This window comes from Aspergillus versicolor (genome assembly GCF_001890125.1).
Source record: "Aspergillus versicolor CBS 583.65 unplaced genomic scaffold ASPVEscaffold_6, whole genome shotgun sequence".
In the NCBI taxonomy this organism is placed as follows: domain Eukaryota; kingdom Fungi; phylum Ascomycota; class Eurotiomycetes; order Eurotiales; family Aspergillaceae; genus Aspergillus; species Aspergillus versicolor.
Window position 1 is genome coordinate 159,783 of NW_024467529.1, and position 15,827 is coordinate 175,609.

The 15,827-nt window shown below is 53.9% G+C and overlaps 8 protein-coding genes across 8 annotated transcripts; 5 read left to right on the forward strand and 3 right to left on the reverse strand.

Moving 5' to 3' along the window:
• Positions 1-238: 238 nt before the first annotated feature.
• Positions 239-1,379, forward strand: ASPVEDRAFT_72811 (aldo/keto reductase family protein; the record flags this gene model as incomplete). The annotated part of the gene is made up of 3 exons (XM_040816169.1): positions 239-765; positions 817-863; positions 919-1,379. The coding sequence occupies exons 1-3, from the start codon at positions 296-298 to the stop codon at positions 1,377-1,379; spliced, it is 978 nt and encodes a 325-aa protein (XP_040668817.1). The 5' UTR covers positions 239-295.
• Positions 1,380-2,199: 820 nt separating this feature from the next.
• Positions 2,200-4,396, reverse strand: ASPVEDRAFT_194463 (putative isoamyl alcohol oxidase). Its single transcript, XM_040809161.1, has 3 exons — positions 3,903-4,396; positions 3,641-3,841; positions 2,200-3,584 (listed from the first exon to the last, which is right to left on the reverse strand). The coding sequence occupies exons 1-3, from the start codon at positions 4,145-4,147 to the stop codon at positions 2,309-2,311; spliced, it is 1,722 nt and encodes a 573-aa protein (XP_040668818.1). The 5' UTR covers positions 4,148-4,396; the 3' UTR covers positions 2,200-2,308.
• Positions 4,397-4,830: 434 nt separating this feature from the next.
• On the forward strand, positions 4,831-6,464 carry ASPVEDRAFT_713454 (uncharacterized protein). Its single transcript, XM_040816115.1, has 3 exons — positions 4,831-5,198; positions 5,266-5,638; positions 5,691-6,464. Exons 1-3 carry the CDS (start codon positions 5,040-5,042, stop codon positions 6,278-6,280), a joined length of 1,122 nt encoding a protein of 373 aa, XP_040668819.1. The 5' UTR covers positions 4,831-5,039; the 3' UTR covers positions 6,281-6,464.
• Positions 6,465-6,555: 91 nt separating this feature from the next.
• Positions 6,556-7,005, forward strand: ASPVEDRAFT_29593 (uncharacterized protein; the record flags this gene model as incomplete). The annotated part of the gene is made up of 1 exon (XM_040810244.1): positions 6,556-7,005. One exon carries the CDS (start codon positions 6,556-6,558, stop codon positions 7,003-7,005), a length of 450 nt encoding a protein of 149 aa, XP_040668820.1.
• A 79-nt stretch (positions 7,006-7,084) lies between these two features.
• On the reverse strand, positions 7,085-10,120 carry ASPVEDRAFT_29594 (uncharacterized protein; the record flags this gene model as incomplete). Its single annotated transcript, XM_040810246.1, has 4 exons — positions 7,085-7,396; positions 7,448-7,769; positions 7,818-9,067; positions 9,110-10,120. The coding sequence occupies 4 exons, from the start codon at positions 10,118-10,120 to the stop codon at positions 7,085-7,087; spliced, it is 2,895 nt and encodes a 964-aa protein (XP_040668821.1).
• Positions 10,121-10,609: 489 nt separating this feature from the next.
• Positions 10,610-11,754, reverse strand: ASPVEDRAFT_72816 (RTA1 domain-containing protein; the record flags this gene model as incomplete). Its single annotated transcript, XM_040816170.1, has 4 exons — positions 10,610-10,677; positions 10,803-10,988; positions 11,045-11,454; positions 11,498-11,754. 4 exons carry the CDS (start codon positions 11,752-11,754, stop codon positions 10,610-10,612), a joined length of 921 nt encoding a protein of 306 aa, XP_040668822.1.
• Positions 11,755-11,981: 227 nt separating this feature from the next.
• ASPVEDRAFT_84525 (fungal specific transcription factor domain-containing protein) lies at positions 11,982-14,021 on the forward strand (the record flags this gene model as incomplete). The annotated part of the gene is made up of 6 exons (XM_040817547.1): positions 11,982-12,067; positions 12,118-12,189; positions 12,237-12,620; positions 12,666-12,887; positions 12,942-13,219; positions 13,267-14,021. 6 exons carry the CDS (start codon positions 11,982-11,984, stop codon positions 14,019-14,021), a joined length of 1,797 nt encoding a protein of 598 aa, XP_040668823.1.
• A 268-nt stretch (positions 14,022-14,289) lies between these two features.
• Positions 14,290-15,362, forward strand: ASPVEDRAFT_84526 (zinc-binding alcohol dehydrogenase family protein; the record flags this gene model as incomplete). Its single annotated transcript, XM_040817549.1, has 2 exons — positions 14,290-14,666; positions 14,729-15,362. 2 exons carry the CDS (start codon positions 14,290-14,292, stop codon positions 15,360-15,362), a joined length of 1,011 nt encoding a protein of 336 aa, XP_040668824.1.
• Between the last annotated feature and the right edge of the window lie 465 nt (positions 15,363-15,827).

Below are 15,827 nucleotides of genomic sequence, written 5' to 3' on the forward strand. Positions count from 1 at the left end.
TTGCTGCTCAGTTCAAGGACATAACGGTGTCTGTGCGAGATAGTATTTGTAGCAGCATCCCCTCATTCACATTCCTGCAATTCCAGTACAACGTGACGCGTTGTAGTAGTATTAACCAATTAGAAATGTTCGCGAGGAGTTGGAGATGGTGCTTTCTCGAGACGAGATGGTCATCAAATAATAATCGGAGAGAAGCCCGTCAGCACGCAATTACATCAAGCCCATGATCCTCTACTTTTAATATTCAAACCTCGTCAATTCAAACCGTCCAATCCAGCTGAAGACAGTAACCATCATGTCGCCCAACCGCCTCATCCTCGGTCTAATGACCATCGGCCCCGACACCAACGCCGGGGCACGCATTACATCTCTCGACGAATACAACAAATGCCTCGAGTATCTCTCCTCGCACGGGTACACCGAGCTCGACACAGCGGCAGTCTACGTCGGCGGCAAGCAAGAGGCCTTCACCCGGGACGCCGGGTTCACGGGCAAAGGGTTCACCATCGCCTCCAAGATAATGCCCGTGGCGCCAGGCGACCATGACCCGGAGACATTAAAGGCCGCGTGGGATCGCAGTCTGGCGAAGCTCGGTGTTGAGTCGACTGATATCTTCTATCTGCATGCTCCTGACCGCGCGACGCCGTATGAGAAGACCCTGGAGGCTGTTGATGAGATGTATAGGCAGGGAAGGTTTAAGCAGCTGGGCTTGAGCAACTATGCTGCTTGGGAGGTTGCGGAAATGGTGGGCATTTGTGAGAGGAGGTACCTAGACTTCTATCCTCATCCCCTACCAATAATACTGACCATTCTTAGAGGGTTCGTCAAGCCTACTATCTACCAAGGAATGTATAACGCGATCAGTGAGTCGACCTACCAGTGCCTAATGCGAATAAGTGACTAATTTTCCATTTCTAGCACGCGCCTTGGAAGAAGAACTAGAGCCCTGTCTCCGGAAATTCGGAATCTCCCTGGTCATCTACAACCCCCTGGCCGCCGGCCTATTCTCGGGGAAATACACGAGCCTGGAAAAGCCCGCCGAGGGACGCTTCAGCGACAAAGGCAGCCTCGGCGCATTATACACAGCCCGGTACCTCAAGCCATCTACAATGGAAGCTCTATCGGTAATCGAGCCCGTGGCGAAACAGCATGGGATTCCGCTTATAGAAGTTGGATTGCGGTGGTGCATCCACCATAGCAAACTCCGAATGGTCGATCAGGGCGGGAACGACGGCGTCATTCTCGGGATTAGTTCGTATCCCCAGCTGGTGCAGAATGTCGAGGCGTGCGAGAAAGGCCCTCTGCCTCAAGGGGTCGTGGAAGCTTTGGATAATGCGTGGAAGAGAGCAAAGGGGGATGCGCCGACGTACTGGCGGTGATTGATTCAGAATATTATTTCCGGCAGACTCCAAATAAGTTCTAGACTGTTTATCTGGGTACCCGGTTCGGAGTTTATTTGTCAAGATATGTTAAGCGAGTTGTATCCAGATGTCTATATATGGATTCAATAGTGCGCGGAGTTGGGCCATTCTAGAATACGCCATATTATGTTCGCCATGTTATGCACGAGTCAGCTACTCCAAGTTATGATTCAGTTACGACTCAGTTGCGAATCAGTTCAAAAAGTCTATCTGACTGCAAGCAACGTCCACACAGATCGACCGTAATCGACCGATCTACAAGCCCGTCCCACATTCGACACGATTTCACAATGAAAAACACAGTTACACAACGGTAACAGTCAGATCTGCCTAAAAAGGAGGTCAAGCCCAAGTGGATGTGAACCACCGGATGAACCACCGGACCTCGTACCTTTCAGGGCCAGCGAAAGAATGGAAAAGGCTGTCAAACTGTGGGCCCGGACCCATCGTTCCAACTGCATCCGAGCCCAACAGATGGATCGACATAAGACCAATCCTTGGACAGAGCTCGCTGTGCTAGTCGTGTTGGGAAATGCCCGGGGGGACTTCGGGAAATCTGTGCCTGGCTATCTGACCCACTTGAAGAGACGAGAGAAACACGACGAATCTCGTTATCGCACCTGGTTGCAACATCGAACGGACTCGCTCGGCAGATATTTCCTTTTAACTCTGTTAAACGCTTGCAATTCCACGTGGTGATGGCTCCATGCTCCACTGGCATCCACAGTGCAAATTTGTCTGCTAGTACACAGCTAATCTTGTTGTTAGTTGTTGAAGGCACTGGTATTCGATAACTCCGTAAATTGCTCTATGGGGTATTCAATATTCTATGGTGCGGTTTAATCTATGATAACCAGAGACACAACGCTCAATAGTAAACTTCGAAATCAAGCCTTGCACGCAGGCGCGACAGACCTCTTCTGGGCTCTACACATACGCCCCTCCTCAGAGACAGTCCAATAGTCGCTCCCCACTCCCTTGAGCACGTAGAAGAAGTGGTCCGGATCCCACTTGCCCTTGATCTGCTCCAGCTTCGAGTAGTTGTCACCAAAGAAGACCTCCTTCCAGTTCGGCTGCAGGAAGTTGGACTCGTTCTCGTAGGTCCCACCGCCAGGCGTCACATTTTCGAGCAGGGGGTTGATCTCGTCGGTCATTTTCTGCTGTGCGGCGAGCAGGTCAGACCACGGCGCGGTCTCGTTGTAGCTGATGCCAATCTGCATCGTGACTGCGGCTTCTCGCCAGTGGGTGAAGATGGCATTGTCGACGTCGTTGGTCTTTGAAACGTCCAAGCCGACACCCACTGCAACGATGCCCTGGGAGGTGATATCGTACAATGCAGAGGCCAAATCAGTTGGGTTCGACTCAACCACTGAGCGTGGGAGAAGACGTCCGCCGTAGGTAAACTCGCCGACTCCAAGGTTGCCGTTGGGCAGGGGACCCATGTACTTTTCGTAGTGGTCGTAGTACGAGTCGTACTGGGTATAGTTGGCCGTGTACTGGATGCTGAGGCTGTCGAGCTCGGCGAGGAATGGGGACAGAATATCCTTAACCTCCGAGCTGGTCTTGTTGAACGCAGTCAAGGGCTTGATCAGGAAATAGCCAGGGAGCATCTGGTAGATAACCGTCGTGCCAGCGTCAATCATATCGGGGAGCAGGCGATGGAAGTGATCCACGGCCTCGATGAAGACGTCCTTCGACAGGTCCGAGGTGCTGAAGGTCACCGTCGCACCAGAGACAATCTCGCTCTCGTATGCCTTGACAGTGACAGACAAGACAACCGCCCAGTTGCCAGCACCGCCACCGCTGAGAGCCCAGTAGAGGTCGGTGTTCTCTGTGCGCGAGGCCGTAATGGCCTCTCCAGCAGCAGTGACGACCTCAAAGGAGAGAGCCTGGTCAGCACCGAGACCGAAGCTGGTGCTCAGCGCCGAGTGTCCTCCACCCTGCAGGTATCCTCCTGCCAGACCGACAGTCGGGCACTCGCCACCGACAACAACATGGCCCTGGGCGTGGGTGGTCTCCAAAACGTCAAATCCTTGCACACCACTTCCCAGCTTGTATGCGGGTCCAGTATAGGAATCCTCGGCCCAGTCGATGTATTCGATATCCTTGAGGTTGTGCGTCCAGACGGAGAGCGCACCAGCACCGGTAGACCGACCTAGGTAGCTGCACGGGTCAGCTCTGATCTGCTGTAAAGAACAAGACTAGGGAACAAAACTTACTCGTGACCAGTATTCTTAACAACAAAGCGGATGTTGTTGTCCTGCGCAAACTTGATCGCCGCAACGACATCGTCGCTCGAGGACACATCAACAGCATAGCTCACGTAGTTCCCAGGCTCACACGCACTCGACTTGTCGGTGAAAGGATCGCAGCTCCGATTCGCAAAGAATTGCTGCATGATCGACGAAGAGGAGACATAGCTACACGCAAGTCAGCATTCCGCACAAGCAAGGGGCACAAGTGGTATTCCGGCATCCATACTGGGTCTGGGGGAGATTCCAGTCCTGCTGCAGCTGAGCGCAGGCGGTCGCATCGTAGGTCGGCTCATGGCAAGGAGATCCCACAGGCACCGTCGCAATCAGACGCCCACCGACGGTGCTGTTCAGCGCATCCCATTGACTGGCGGCGGGCCAGCAGTCGTCGCCCGGCAGACAGCGGCAGTCGGACGACGCAGAGGTCGAGCCGGCGAGCAGCAGAGCAGCAACTGCGGTCCAAGCGGCCTTCATGGTGGGGATGAGACGGGGTGAGAGACTGTCAAGTGTCAAAAGGGGCGAAGAGCAGCAGAGCTTGACGTCTTATAAACTTATACGGCTGCGCCCGCCGGAGACAACCTCCGCCACGTGGTCGGACTTGTTCCCCAAAGCCGTTAACAGTTCAGAGTCGAAGATCCACGCCAGACCACAATGTGGCACGATTTATGCGGCTAAGGCAGAGCTGGTGGTGATGCGCCGGCATTGTGCACGCACCGCAACCGAAGCACACTGGCCACCGGAATGGGAGTGGGCCTGCTGACTCGCAATCGCACTGGATGCAGATTAAATTTCTTATTCAGCCGAGCCAAGTGCACCGATCGGAATCGCCGGGTTCGCAGGATCGGAGGTGGTCCTTAATTAATCGATTGGGTCGTGCTTGCGCCGTGTCCCGTACAGCGATCGCAGCGACGATCAGATCGACATCAACTGTGTTAAAGACCACTTAAGGCATTGTTCCTGAATATTGGCAGTCACAATTGCCGAAAAATAGAGTCTTTCTGCAGTGTTCTTCGCAGGCTTCTTTTTTTCGATCCCACGCGGTGAGCCCTAACCGGTGGCGCCGTTTCAGACCAGAGCCATGGAACCTTGCTCGTGAATACCCACAGGCTATCTGCTTAGGCCTGGCGCAGGGCCAGTGAGATGCCTCAGACCATCCCTGCTCGATGCTGTCCACTGCTGGGTCTAATAATTTCGACGCTTGTGCGCCATGGCTTCAACAAGCCCAAGCTGAAGCCAAGGTTCCCAAACTCGCCGCATGCTGGCGAAAGTCTATTTGTTCCTGGTTTTAAATATGCAGCTACGCCGTTGAAAAGGAGGAAGAACCGTCACTGGGACTGAGTGAACTGGCATTGACTGGCCTGCAGCGATGGCCTTTGATTCTTCCTCCAACGACCGAGGCCTCGCCCTGGTCCGGGGCATGTGGGCTGCCATCGCCATCGCTGCGTTCATCCTCATCTTACGAGTGTTTGCAAAGTTCAAACTGCGCCAGTTCCGCTTCGATGATGTGCTGATGATCGTGTCCTGGGTATTGCGATCTCCCTCCACCCGCACTTCCCCAGACTATCACAAATCACTAACCACTTTACTACTAGGCCATGACCCTGGCAGCAACCGTGCTGCTGCAGATGTCCGTCGATCACGGCTTCGGCACCGACCTGACGAAACTGGAGTATCCCGACCTCAAGGTGGTGCTGAAGGCGATTGCGATCGAGATCCCCCTCGTCACCATCGGCACTGGCTTCGCCCGCTGTGCCTTTGCCCTGTATATCATCGCCATCCTGGGCAACAAACGCGCGCATACTATCGCCCTGTGGACCGTCATGCTTCTTCAGCTGGCCGGGAACATTGTATCGGGCGTCCTGCCTCTCAGTATCTGCCGGGACGTGCGTATATTATGGGATCCAACCGTTAAGACAACATGCGGTGACAACGTGGCCGTTATAAAATTCGCCTACTTCTCATCTGGTACTTCCCCCTTACCCACATATACATATATGCCATAGCCTAACTTGAACAGCCGTCAACGCAGCAGCAGACCTCTTCCTCGCCGTCTTCCCCACAGTGATCTTCTGGAACCTCAACCTACGCCTGCGGATCAAAATCAGTCTAATCATCCTAATGAGCCTGGGCATCCTGGCCATGATCGCCGTGATCATCAAGTCCACCAAATACGGCGATATCCCGGGCATCACGAACCTAGGCTCCCACGGCGGCATCGAGCTCATCCGCTGGGGCTACGCGGAGAATCTAATCATCATCATCACCTCATCCGTGCCCTGTATCCGGCCGCTGCTTATCTCGTCCGTGCGGAAACTATCCAGTGCAGCGCGGTCGCGGTCTTATGAACTCAGCGGACCTTTCTCGGGGAATAAGGGCGTGCAGTCGAAGACGTCGAGGAATAACCACTCCAGTGGACGTTCCGATAACAACGGGTACGAGGAGGAGGATCTCCCCGAGGAGACGGATAGTATCGAGCGGATTTTGCAAGATGCAGAGACGGCGGAGCGCAATCGAGAGTTGCGTAGGGGCATCACGAAGCAGGTTGATATCTCGGTGATGTCGACCAATAGTCGGTCTGAGGGGGGTGGGAATCAATCGCCTTATTGATTGTCACTGGATGAATGAATGTAATGAGTCTACTTTATTTACTTCTTAGACTAGACCTTTGACTTGTATATATTCACTTCTACCTTCTTTGTTGCTGTGAACTATCTTCATTGTGGTAGCTGACCTTCACAACTGCTTCTCTGTATAAAATGATACCTCAATCTTGCAATCTCTACTTTACTTTCTCTATCTCTATCTCCATCTCCCGAAGCAGTCTATTTGTACCCCTCCCCGTTGCTGTTACTTGTCTCTACCGCACTCCAGTCAGTCCCAAAATGGCCATCGAAATCCACGGCCCAATCCCCTCCACCAGAGAAGAGCCACTCTACCTCGCCGTGGTCCATTACTACACACGGCAATCAGGCGGCTACGACCGGTGGTCCATCTTCGTACGCACCAGCAAGATAGGGTCACTGGGGCTGGAATACCAAATCACAGATACCGGCGGAAAGTACATGCAATACAACCCACCCACGGAGGCAGCACCGCTGGACGACAACATTCCACACTCGATGTACGTGGTCCGGGCTATCACGAACGAGGAGGCCACGACTGTACGCGAGGTCGCGGAGCGTGAGCCACGCATGTCGACTGCGGACGGGGAGAACAGGGCGACGGAGCGGTGGACATTCAGTGTTATCACAGAACTCATGAAAAGGGGGATTGTGAAGCCGTCTGATGTCGAGGAGATAGAGTCCATGATGGCTACCAGGCTGGATTATTGACCTTCGCAATAGTCGAAGTCTAGCATCGTTCCACCATGACTAGGTTATGACATACAAGTCTGTCTATATTCAATCAAGTTCATCCCAAACCCGGCCACGTAGTCTCAAACCCCGTAGCAAACCCAACAGACCAGGTCTCATCCAGGAATGGCCACTGCATCATTTCCGCTTCCAGATCGTAGCCCGTATGGTCGTCCATCGAGATCGAAGCCCGCCTATCCGTATTCTGGACAGGCGTCGTCCGGCCCTGCGATGCAGTTGGATCGGGCCGAGAAATGCGAATGTCGCCGTACTCGTCGAATGTCCCTGCTAGGGTAAGGTGGTCTTGGCCCAGGCCTTGTTGAGAGCGTGCGCTCTCATAGAACCGATTCGCTTCTTGCAGGGTTTGCCACTAAACACATCAGCCATCGTTAGAGCATACTCAGTATACCAGTAGACATACCCAGCTAGTCCCTACATCCCAGAACCCGCACAATCGTTCAAGGTATTCGAGGTTCGACTTCTTTTCTTGCTCTGCGCGTTCCAAACCGCCAGGATAGCGCATGGGAGACACCGTTCCGTACATGTTTATATGAGCCGCAACAAACACGCTGAATCCGGCATACGGGGTGATTACAGGCGTTGCACAGCTCTCCAGCGAAGACAGAATAGCACCGATATTCTGCGCGGTAGAAAACAGCCGATCGATAGTCTCGTCTGCATCGTTCTCGCTGTCGTGGGCTTTCGGGCTCGCAAGAAACCGATCGCGATAGAGGAAGAGGATACTAAATCATCAGTACAGTCGTAGAAGCACAGAATAGTCATCCGCCTACCTCATGAAATAGACCAGATTAATATAGGCAAACAACTCCCCATATCCCAGCGCAACATGGGCATGCGCACTCGTCTCGGGATACCGCACAATAACATCCTGCAGCGCCCTCCACTCATCCAGCTCCTCCTTCAGCGCCATCCAAGCAAACGACGAGGACGGCGCGCCCCTCGCCCGATCACGGTCCCGCCGACTCTCATTCGCAAAGCGCAGAATCCTCACAAAGATATCAAAGCCCCGCGTAACAATCGTCAGCCCATGCTCAATCCCCAGCCTCAGCCCCTCAACACCACCACCACCACCAACACCCTGAATATTCCTCGGGGTAAGCCGTCGCGTGGCGCGTCCAAAATTAAAATCCGAATCCCCAATCGGCAGCGGCACAGAAATCTGCCGAAACGAGAGCGCAAAGTGCTGGCGCGCGCCGGAACTCAGCTCGCAGTCCTGCGCGAAGCAGCACCAGTACGTGCGCACCAGCTGCTCGTAGGCAATCTGGGTCTGGCTCTGGACGTGGAATTCCTCGGGCGCATGCTCCATGTGGTCGTCGGCGCTCTTCAGCAGCGACTGGATCATGTACGTTGCCATGCCGCTGTACATCCAGGCGCGGTAGGGGCGGCCGGACCCCCATTCGTACAGGGAGATCATGACGAGGGACTGGGCGAGGGGGAGGGAGGGGGACTCGAATGCGCGATGGGCGAGCTGGGTGCGGGCATATTCGGCGTAGGATTCGGACGGGGCGAGGTCGGGGTCTGTTGCTGTCATGAAGCGCGCGCAGAGGGAGAGCAGGGCTGCCAGAAAGACGGGTTCGACGGAGTGGACATCGCGCGACAGGTCGGCGATTAACGAGGGATAGTGCAGGAAGTTGACGACGGGGAATTTCTTGCGGTAGAGGTCGCAGGCGGCGATGAGGGTCGACGAGGGGAGGCTGGCCGGGCTCGTCACAGAGCTGCTTGTTGTTCCCTCTCGCGGGGGATCATCTGGATCGACGCGTGGGGTCCTGGCAGGTCTGGGACGAGCTCTGCGCGGAGTTGAGGGCGAGCGAGGGGAGCGAGAGTCGGTGAGCAGGCAGGGACTGCGGTTGAGACGCAGGCAGCGACGACAGGGAGGATGGCCATCGTGGACACACTTGACCTTGGACTGCCTGCAGTGGTCGCAGGAGATTGACAGGCGCATATTACAGTTACGGAGGATTCGGGAATAGATGGGAATGTCGGGAATGATAAGAGTGATAGGATTATTCGGTAAAGAGGGCTAGATAGGGTTTGTAGGGATCCAGCCACACAACCGCTCGACCTGCTCCTCCTGCGTCGCCCACGAAGTCACAATGCGGATTACTGTGTTGTCTGCTCTCCTTTCCCATGCGTAGAACCGGATTCTCTCCTCCAAGCAAGGCAGCATCTCATTCGGTGCTACGACAAACACCTGGTTTGTCTCCGTCTCCGCCGCCAGCTGCCACCCCTTGCGCACAAACTGGGCTGCTATTCGCCTTGCCATCCCATTTGCATGTCGAGCCAGCTCGAAATACAGTCCGTCCTGGAATAACTCGCGGAATTGGACGCCCATGATCCGCGACTTGCCCAGCAATGCCCCTCGCTGCTTCATGTGGAACTCAAACCCTTCCGACAGCGTCCGTCGTACAACAATCGCCTCGCCCAGTAGAGCTCCCATCTTGGTCCCTCCTATCCAGAAGATGTCCGTGTAGTCCACCATGTCACGCAGTGTCACATCGTTCGTCTCCGCCGTAAGTGCAACCCCCAGCCTCGCCCCATCCACCAGCAACAGCAGATCTCGCCGTCGACATGTATCAGACAACCTAGCCAGCTCTTGCTTTGAATATATCGTCCCAACCTCCGTAGCATTCGAGATATAAACCAGCCTCGGCTTCGCCATATGAGGGAAGAACGTATTCTGCCCCAGCACCGTCTCGAGATTCTCCGGCGTCATCTTGCCCCTTACCCCAGGGACGGGGATAATCTTGTGTCCTGTAGCTTCAATCGCCCCGGCCTCTTTATCAATAATGTGCCCGGTCTGCACGGCCAGCACAGCCTCGTACGGCCGTAAACAGCTGGCAATTGAGATCAGATTCGCGGCCGTCCCGCTCGGGACGAAGTGGATGGCCACCTCATCCTCTGACGTTTCTAATTGGGAGTAGAGCAGCTCTTTGGCTTCACGCGTGTACTCGTCGCTGCCGTAGCCGGTCTGTTGGGTGGCATTGGTGCGCAGGAGGGCTTCCAGCAGGCTCGGGTGAGCGCCCTCGCTGTAGTCGTCTAGGAAGCTGTAGGGGTCGGAGATTTTTGCAATCATTGTGAATAAAGATAATAAATGCAGAGGGTAGAGGATAGGGGATAGAGGTGAATGAAAATTGACTATATATCGTCATTTCCGATCGGGAATAATATGTCGGGAAAGCGCAGTGCAGTCAAAGATCCACCGTTGAGATCGAGACCGATTTATTACGTATTCTGGACGATTCCAGGGTTGTTAGTCTAATAATATGATGGCTGACAATCGCTATTAATAAATGTTGCGAAGTGTTGGCACGAATTATATATAATATGAAGTCCCTCTACCCGCATACATTTAGTGTGATCAGCAGGCAACTAATTGACTAACAATGGAAATATTTTTCTTAACTATGCCAGAAGTACCTGCCAGCTGCCGGAGCTGTAATGCCCTGCAGCCGGTAGAGTATGGAAATATTAATGTCTAGCCTACTCTCCCTAGTCTGCACTCAACTTCCCCATCTCCTTCGCATCTCGATGGCCCAGATGCCTCAGCAGATGACATCCTCGCTCAAGGCCTATTTTGACGAGCTAGAAGAGACCAAGAATGCAGGGCCTGGTTAAGTAAAGCCTTTAACCCTAAATAGACCGTATATAACTATATTTAACATCAAGGCATACCTTTTATATTGATCTTATAGAGAGTTTTCTACACATACTATATATACCCTATATACTACCATCTACATCACATTCACTCTTACCTCGCGTCCGCAGAGCCATCCCTGGATGCATGACCGTCAAGCAAATGCACGTAATCGAGACCATGGCCCCTTCCAACACCATAAACGCCACTTCATCGTTGGCCACCGCACTGTCAAAGCCGCCGTTCAACTCAACAACGCGATAAATAGACCGGATATAGACGGTCACTGTCGCGAGAACAAGAGCTGCAATTGTCAGTCTTGAATATATATATATATATATATATATGTAGAATACGTACCCATTATGAACCCCTTCCAGGTCTTCCTCGCCCGGAGAGCAGCGTATTCATCCTTACTCTCATCACTCTGTCCTGCCCTCCGCTCACGCCGAATTAAACGATAGATAAACTCGAGAGCAAACGAAATAAACAGCGTCAGCGTGGCGACCTGGAATGCCAACCCGGCAATCATAACGTTGACGCCGGTGTCTCTCAGACCGGGATTGTCATCAGGCGCAGTGGAAGTAATAGCACCGCCAGCACCTTGCATGATCAGAGCAAAGACATCGCAAGAGACAAAGACGATGGCGTAGTTCCGGGGTCGCAGGCGCGAGATGTCCTCTCCACGGTAGACAGTCACAACACGACCCAGGAGGAAGTACAGAGCGGCGCAGTAGAATATTGGAGCGAGGCCGAGGCAGATGAGGTTCCTATTCAGTTAGTACAGTTACTACTAACTCGTGGTGCTCTTACATTAGGAAATAGTTGAAGTTGAAGGGGTCGCCGTGGAAGAGAATGCGAGCGACGTAGCCGATAATGTCCAGGATGAGGCCTATCACCATGGATCCTGAGAATCCCCACATGCGATATATCGGACATTGAATGGTTTGAATGACGAGAAGAAGACCGTAGAGCGCGATGTAGACGATGCAGCCGGGGATGGAGGGCCGGTAGTGCATGTATGCATCCTCGAGAGAGCAGGTTTCGAGTGTACAGTACTTGGGATTCATGTTGACTGTTAATTGATTGAAGTGTATCTTGACTACAACATCTCGCCTATGCTGGTTGATCTTTATAGTTGTTAACCTTCATAGTTGATACTGGCTGCCTGTTGTATAGCGCCAAGTCGGACTCCGAGTCCGAGTCCGAGTCCGTCCTCAGCGGGGCTGTGCTGACGCCAGGTATATCTTCGTCTCCCGACCGTGTCCGTGTCCGTGTCTTCATGCATCGATCCATCATGACTTCTCGCGTCAAAACGTGCGAGACCTGCGCCACGGCCAAGATCCGCTGCTTGCGGTCGCCGGGGGCCGCCATCTGCGACCGGTGGGACTGCAGCTGTCGTCTGAATCCTGCTGAGTGCTGACGTTGAATAGCTGCGCGAGGCTGAACAAACCGTGCTATTTCCGACCATCTCGAGTCCGGCAGACATGGACCAAGAAAGAGACGTAAGTCCCTGCTGCGGTTGTTGTACTGTATTTACTGACCATGGCAGACGCCTCGAGTCTCTGGAGAGAAGAGTAGACCAGCTGCTGGGCCAGTCTCAAAGCCATGCCTCTCCTGAGGAGAACTCTGGAGATGTCATTGACAAAGGCATCCTCTCGCTGGACGACGCTGCTGCCCTGCTGGACTATTACCTGCAGTACATGATGCCGCACTTCCCCTTCGTTGCTCTCCCTGAGCGAGCGACAGTCGGCGAACTTCGCGAGCAGAAACCGTTCCTCTTCCTGGCCATTCTGTCGGTTTCCGTGATGGAGGACCGGGCGCTGAAGCGAGCCCTAGACGACGAGGTCAGGACCGCCACGGCCGATAGAACGGTGCTGCTGGACAAACCGCCCGCTCTGGAAACAGTGCAGGGTCTGCTAGTAGTCCTCGCATGGTGAGTTAAATCTATTGATCTGTTTGATCATACTAACAAACTCAGGTCCCAGCACCAGGCCTCACGGCGAATCGGTCCGCAGATTTTCGCCCCGTTCCTCCATCTCGCCATCGGGCTCGTGGTCGACCTGGAACTGGATCGCCCGGTGGAAGTGCGTAAATTCGCTGGCCGCATGAGTGTCCACGAAACACGCAGCGAGCCACGTCCGCCTGCTGTGTTGAAGGCCGAGAAGAGGGCTGTGCTTGGATGCTCCTTTCTCTCTTCAAGGTGGGTGACCAGTTCGATCCTGGCGCATATCGAATCACTGACTGACCGTTGCAGCTTTGGAATCATCACGCAGAGAAAGGTCACTTTGCCGTGGACTGCGCATATGGAGCGCTTCGCGATTGAGCTGGCGCAGGATCCAGACTACGACGGTGACCGGTCCATCATGCACCTGGTGCGCCTGCAGCACATATTCGAGGAGATGGACAAGGTGTCCTCAGAATCAGAAGACACGAGCATGTCTGGCACAGCTTTCCAGCGCACCTTCAGGACTTTTAAGTCGCAACTACAAGACTATGCGGATCAACTGTCCCAGCAAGTGGCCGGCAGCAACTGTACGTATCAATATCAATCCTCTGCATAAACCCCGCTAACATAGCAGACCTCCTCGCATCGCAACTGAACACCGTCAGCCTCTATCTCTGCCAAGTCAGCCTCTTCGACAGAATGTCCACCTCGTCCCAACTCCCCTCCGCCTTCCGCGCAGAGATCCTAGGCCACGGCCTCACCGCAGCAAAAGCCCTCTTCTCATCCCTCGCCCATCTCCCCATGGGCTCCGAGCGCCGCATGAGCTACTCCGAATGGCTCCAATCCGGCTTCAGCATGATCCTCTCCTGCAAGCTCTCCCTAATGGCCGTCTCCGACGAAGTCCTCCGCACCAACCACCCACAGATCCAATCCCTCTGCAACGAGCTAGACATGCCCCAGATTCTGCGGATATGCGTTGTGCGTCAGCAGTCGCAGGAACCGCGCTCAGAGGCCCGCAAGACCGGATTCGATTATACGGGGTGGCTGCAATACGTCGAGGAGTGGTTCGGGCGGCACCACCACGGATACACTTCTCGACAGCGGGGGACACCTGTCCCTGGGTCTGAAGTCCCTGATAGTACAACTGCCTCCCGAGCTGGACTTGGAACTGGGCCTGGCTCTGCAACTGGAATCCCTGCGAATACTACTGCTACTGCCATCCCCGTTACCTACCCGCCACCAGCACCAGCGCCATTCATGAGCGATGTGTCCAGCGGGCTGGATCTCCCCGTGACGGGTGATATGCTACCCTGGACTTCGTTTCCGGATTTCTGGATTACCGAGAATCCGCTGGCCGGATGGATGGATCTCGGTCTTATGCCTATGTAATGCTCTTATACTATGCCCATGTAATGACTCTTATACTATAGCTCTACTATAACCTCCACTATCTCCACGATGCGTTTCACAAGACAGATTGACCAGTAATAAACAAAGCAACAAAATATGATACAGTCAGATCAATAAAGAAGCTCGGAGGATTGTTAACTCCGTGGTATCTCCGCCGTACTCCTGCTGTGTAACAAACAACATCAAGTATAACCACTCGTCAGCCCACTGCCTTGTCAACATTTATCTCAGCAATCACCTTCTCACGATGTCAGAAACAGCAGTTCAACTCCAACTCTCCGCTCCAAAGGGCCGATTCACTCAAGTCACCATCCCACGACCGATCCCCGGCCGGGACGAAATATGCATCCGCACCAAAGCAGTAGCGCTGAACCCACTCGACGCAAAGCAGTACGCCCACGGGCTCCTCGTGCAATCCTGGCCTGCCGTCCTCGGAATCGATGCATCTGGCATCGTCGAGTCCGTCGGCGACTCGGTCCAACAATTTCGACCGGGGGATGAAGTCTTCGGGTTCTGCGGCATGGGGAACCGATCTGCTGCATTCCAGGAAGTTATTACCGCGACCTCTGGATGTATGGCGAAGAAGCCAGAGAGTCTCAGTTTCGAAGAGGCTGCGTCACTTCCGTATGTTGTCTGAGTATACTGTAAACATGTCTGTCCGCTGACAACTGACAACTGACAACCAGCATCTGCCATATCACCGCCGCAGCAGCAATCGCAGTCGGTTTGCAGGTGCCGTTACCTCATCTCGGCTCTACCAGGACTCAAAACAAGACTTTGAAGACCATCCTCGTACTCGGTGGCAGCTCCGCAGTCGGTGCAGCAGCCATCCAACTCCTGCGACTGGCTTTACCCACGGCAACAATCCTCACCACCAGTTCTAAACAGCACCACGCCCACCTCATCTCCCTCGGGGCAACGCAGTGCTTCGAGCGCTCCGCCCAGGAAAACATCTCTATCATTCAAGCCGCTACGCTGAACTCGGGCGTCGACGCAATACTCGACGCCGTGGCCGCAGCACATCAGCCCGCTGTATTCGGTGTTCTTGATCCTGTCGGGCCGAAGCTATATTCAGAGGTTGCCACCGGGGCAGTAGTTACGGTTCCAGAGGGAGTTAATGGGACTGTTGTTTCGGGGCAGGATATTCTTGGTGTTCCGGGGGGAAGGGATATTATGTCGGCGCTGGCTGGGTTGGTTGAAGCGGGACAGTATAAGCTTCCGGTGAGAGTTGAGGTTATTGGGAAGGGGCTTGAGGCGATTAAGACTGGGTTGGGGATGCTGGGAGGTGTTAGTGGGACGAAACTGGTTGTTACTTTGTGATAGTCGATGCTGTACTTTTGAAGATGGATGTATACAATTAGTTAGGTAACAAATAGCCACCATCCTAGTTGGATCATGAGATAGATATTCTCGAATAAACATAGTTTAACATAGATTATTCGCTGTGAATCATCAGTGAAAGAGTGGCTGCCTCCTGCTTCTCCGTATAAGCTTTCCGCCCGACGCAGTCTGCACTCAACCGCTGCGATGCAAAGGCGCATCGACACCCGACAACCGCGACAGACAACGCGATCCGTCGTTCACCCGGATCGAATCCGTCCCCACACTGATAAAACCCAACAGAATGATTGGCCACCAGCTGTCACTATCCCCAAAGAAGCAGATAGCGGAACCAGCGGGTGGCGGATGCTGCACCCAGTGCGCGGCCCGCCTGTAGATACAGTATCACCGACGTCAAGCGCAGCTCAACCTAGAGAAGCATATAATGCTCTCAAAAATCCCAGC

Excerpts from the sequence above, each read along its gene's own strand:
- ASPVEDRAFT_194463 (XM_040809161.1), bottom strand. The coding sequence starts at position 4,147 with ATGAAGGCCGCTTGGACCGCAGTTGCTGCTCTGCTGCTCGCCGGCTCG. Across the intron at positions 3,842-3,902 it reads TGGAATCTCCCCCAGACCCA|CTATGTCTCCTCTTCGTCGA; the intron begins GTATGGATGCCG and ends ACTTGCGTGTAG. Across the intron at positions 3,585-3,640 it reads GTTAAGAATACTGGTCACGA|CTACCTAGGTCGGTCTACCG; the intron begins GTAAGTTTTGTT and ends TGACCCGTGCAG.
- ASPVEDRAFT_713454 (XM_040816115.1), top strand. The coding sequence starts at position 5,040 with ATGGCCTTTGATTCTTCCTCCAACGACCGAGGCCTCGCCCTGGTCCGG. Across the intron at positions 5,199-5,265 it reads TGCTGATGATCGTGTCCTGG|GCCATGACCCTGGCAGCAAC; the intron begins GTATTGCGATCT and ends CTTTACTACTAG. Across the intron at positions 5,639-5,690 it reads ATTCGCCTACTTCTCATCTG|CCGTCAACGCAGCAGCAGAC; the intron begins GTACTTCCCCCT and ends TAACTTGAACAG.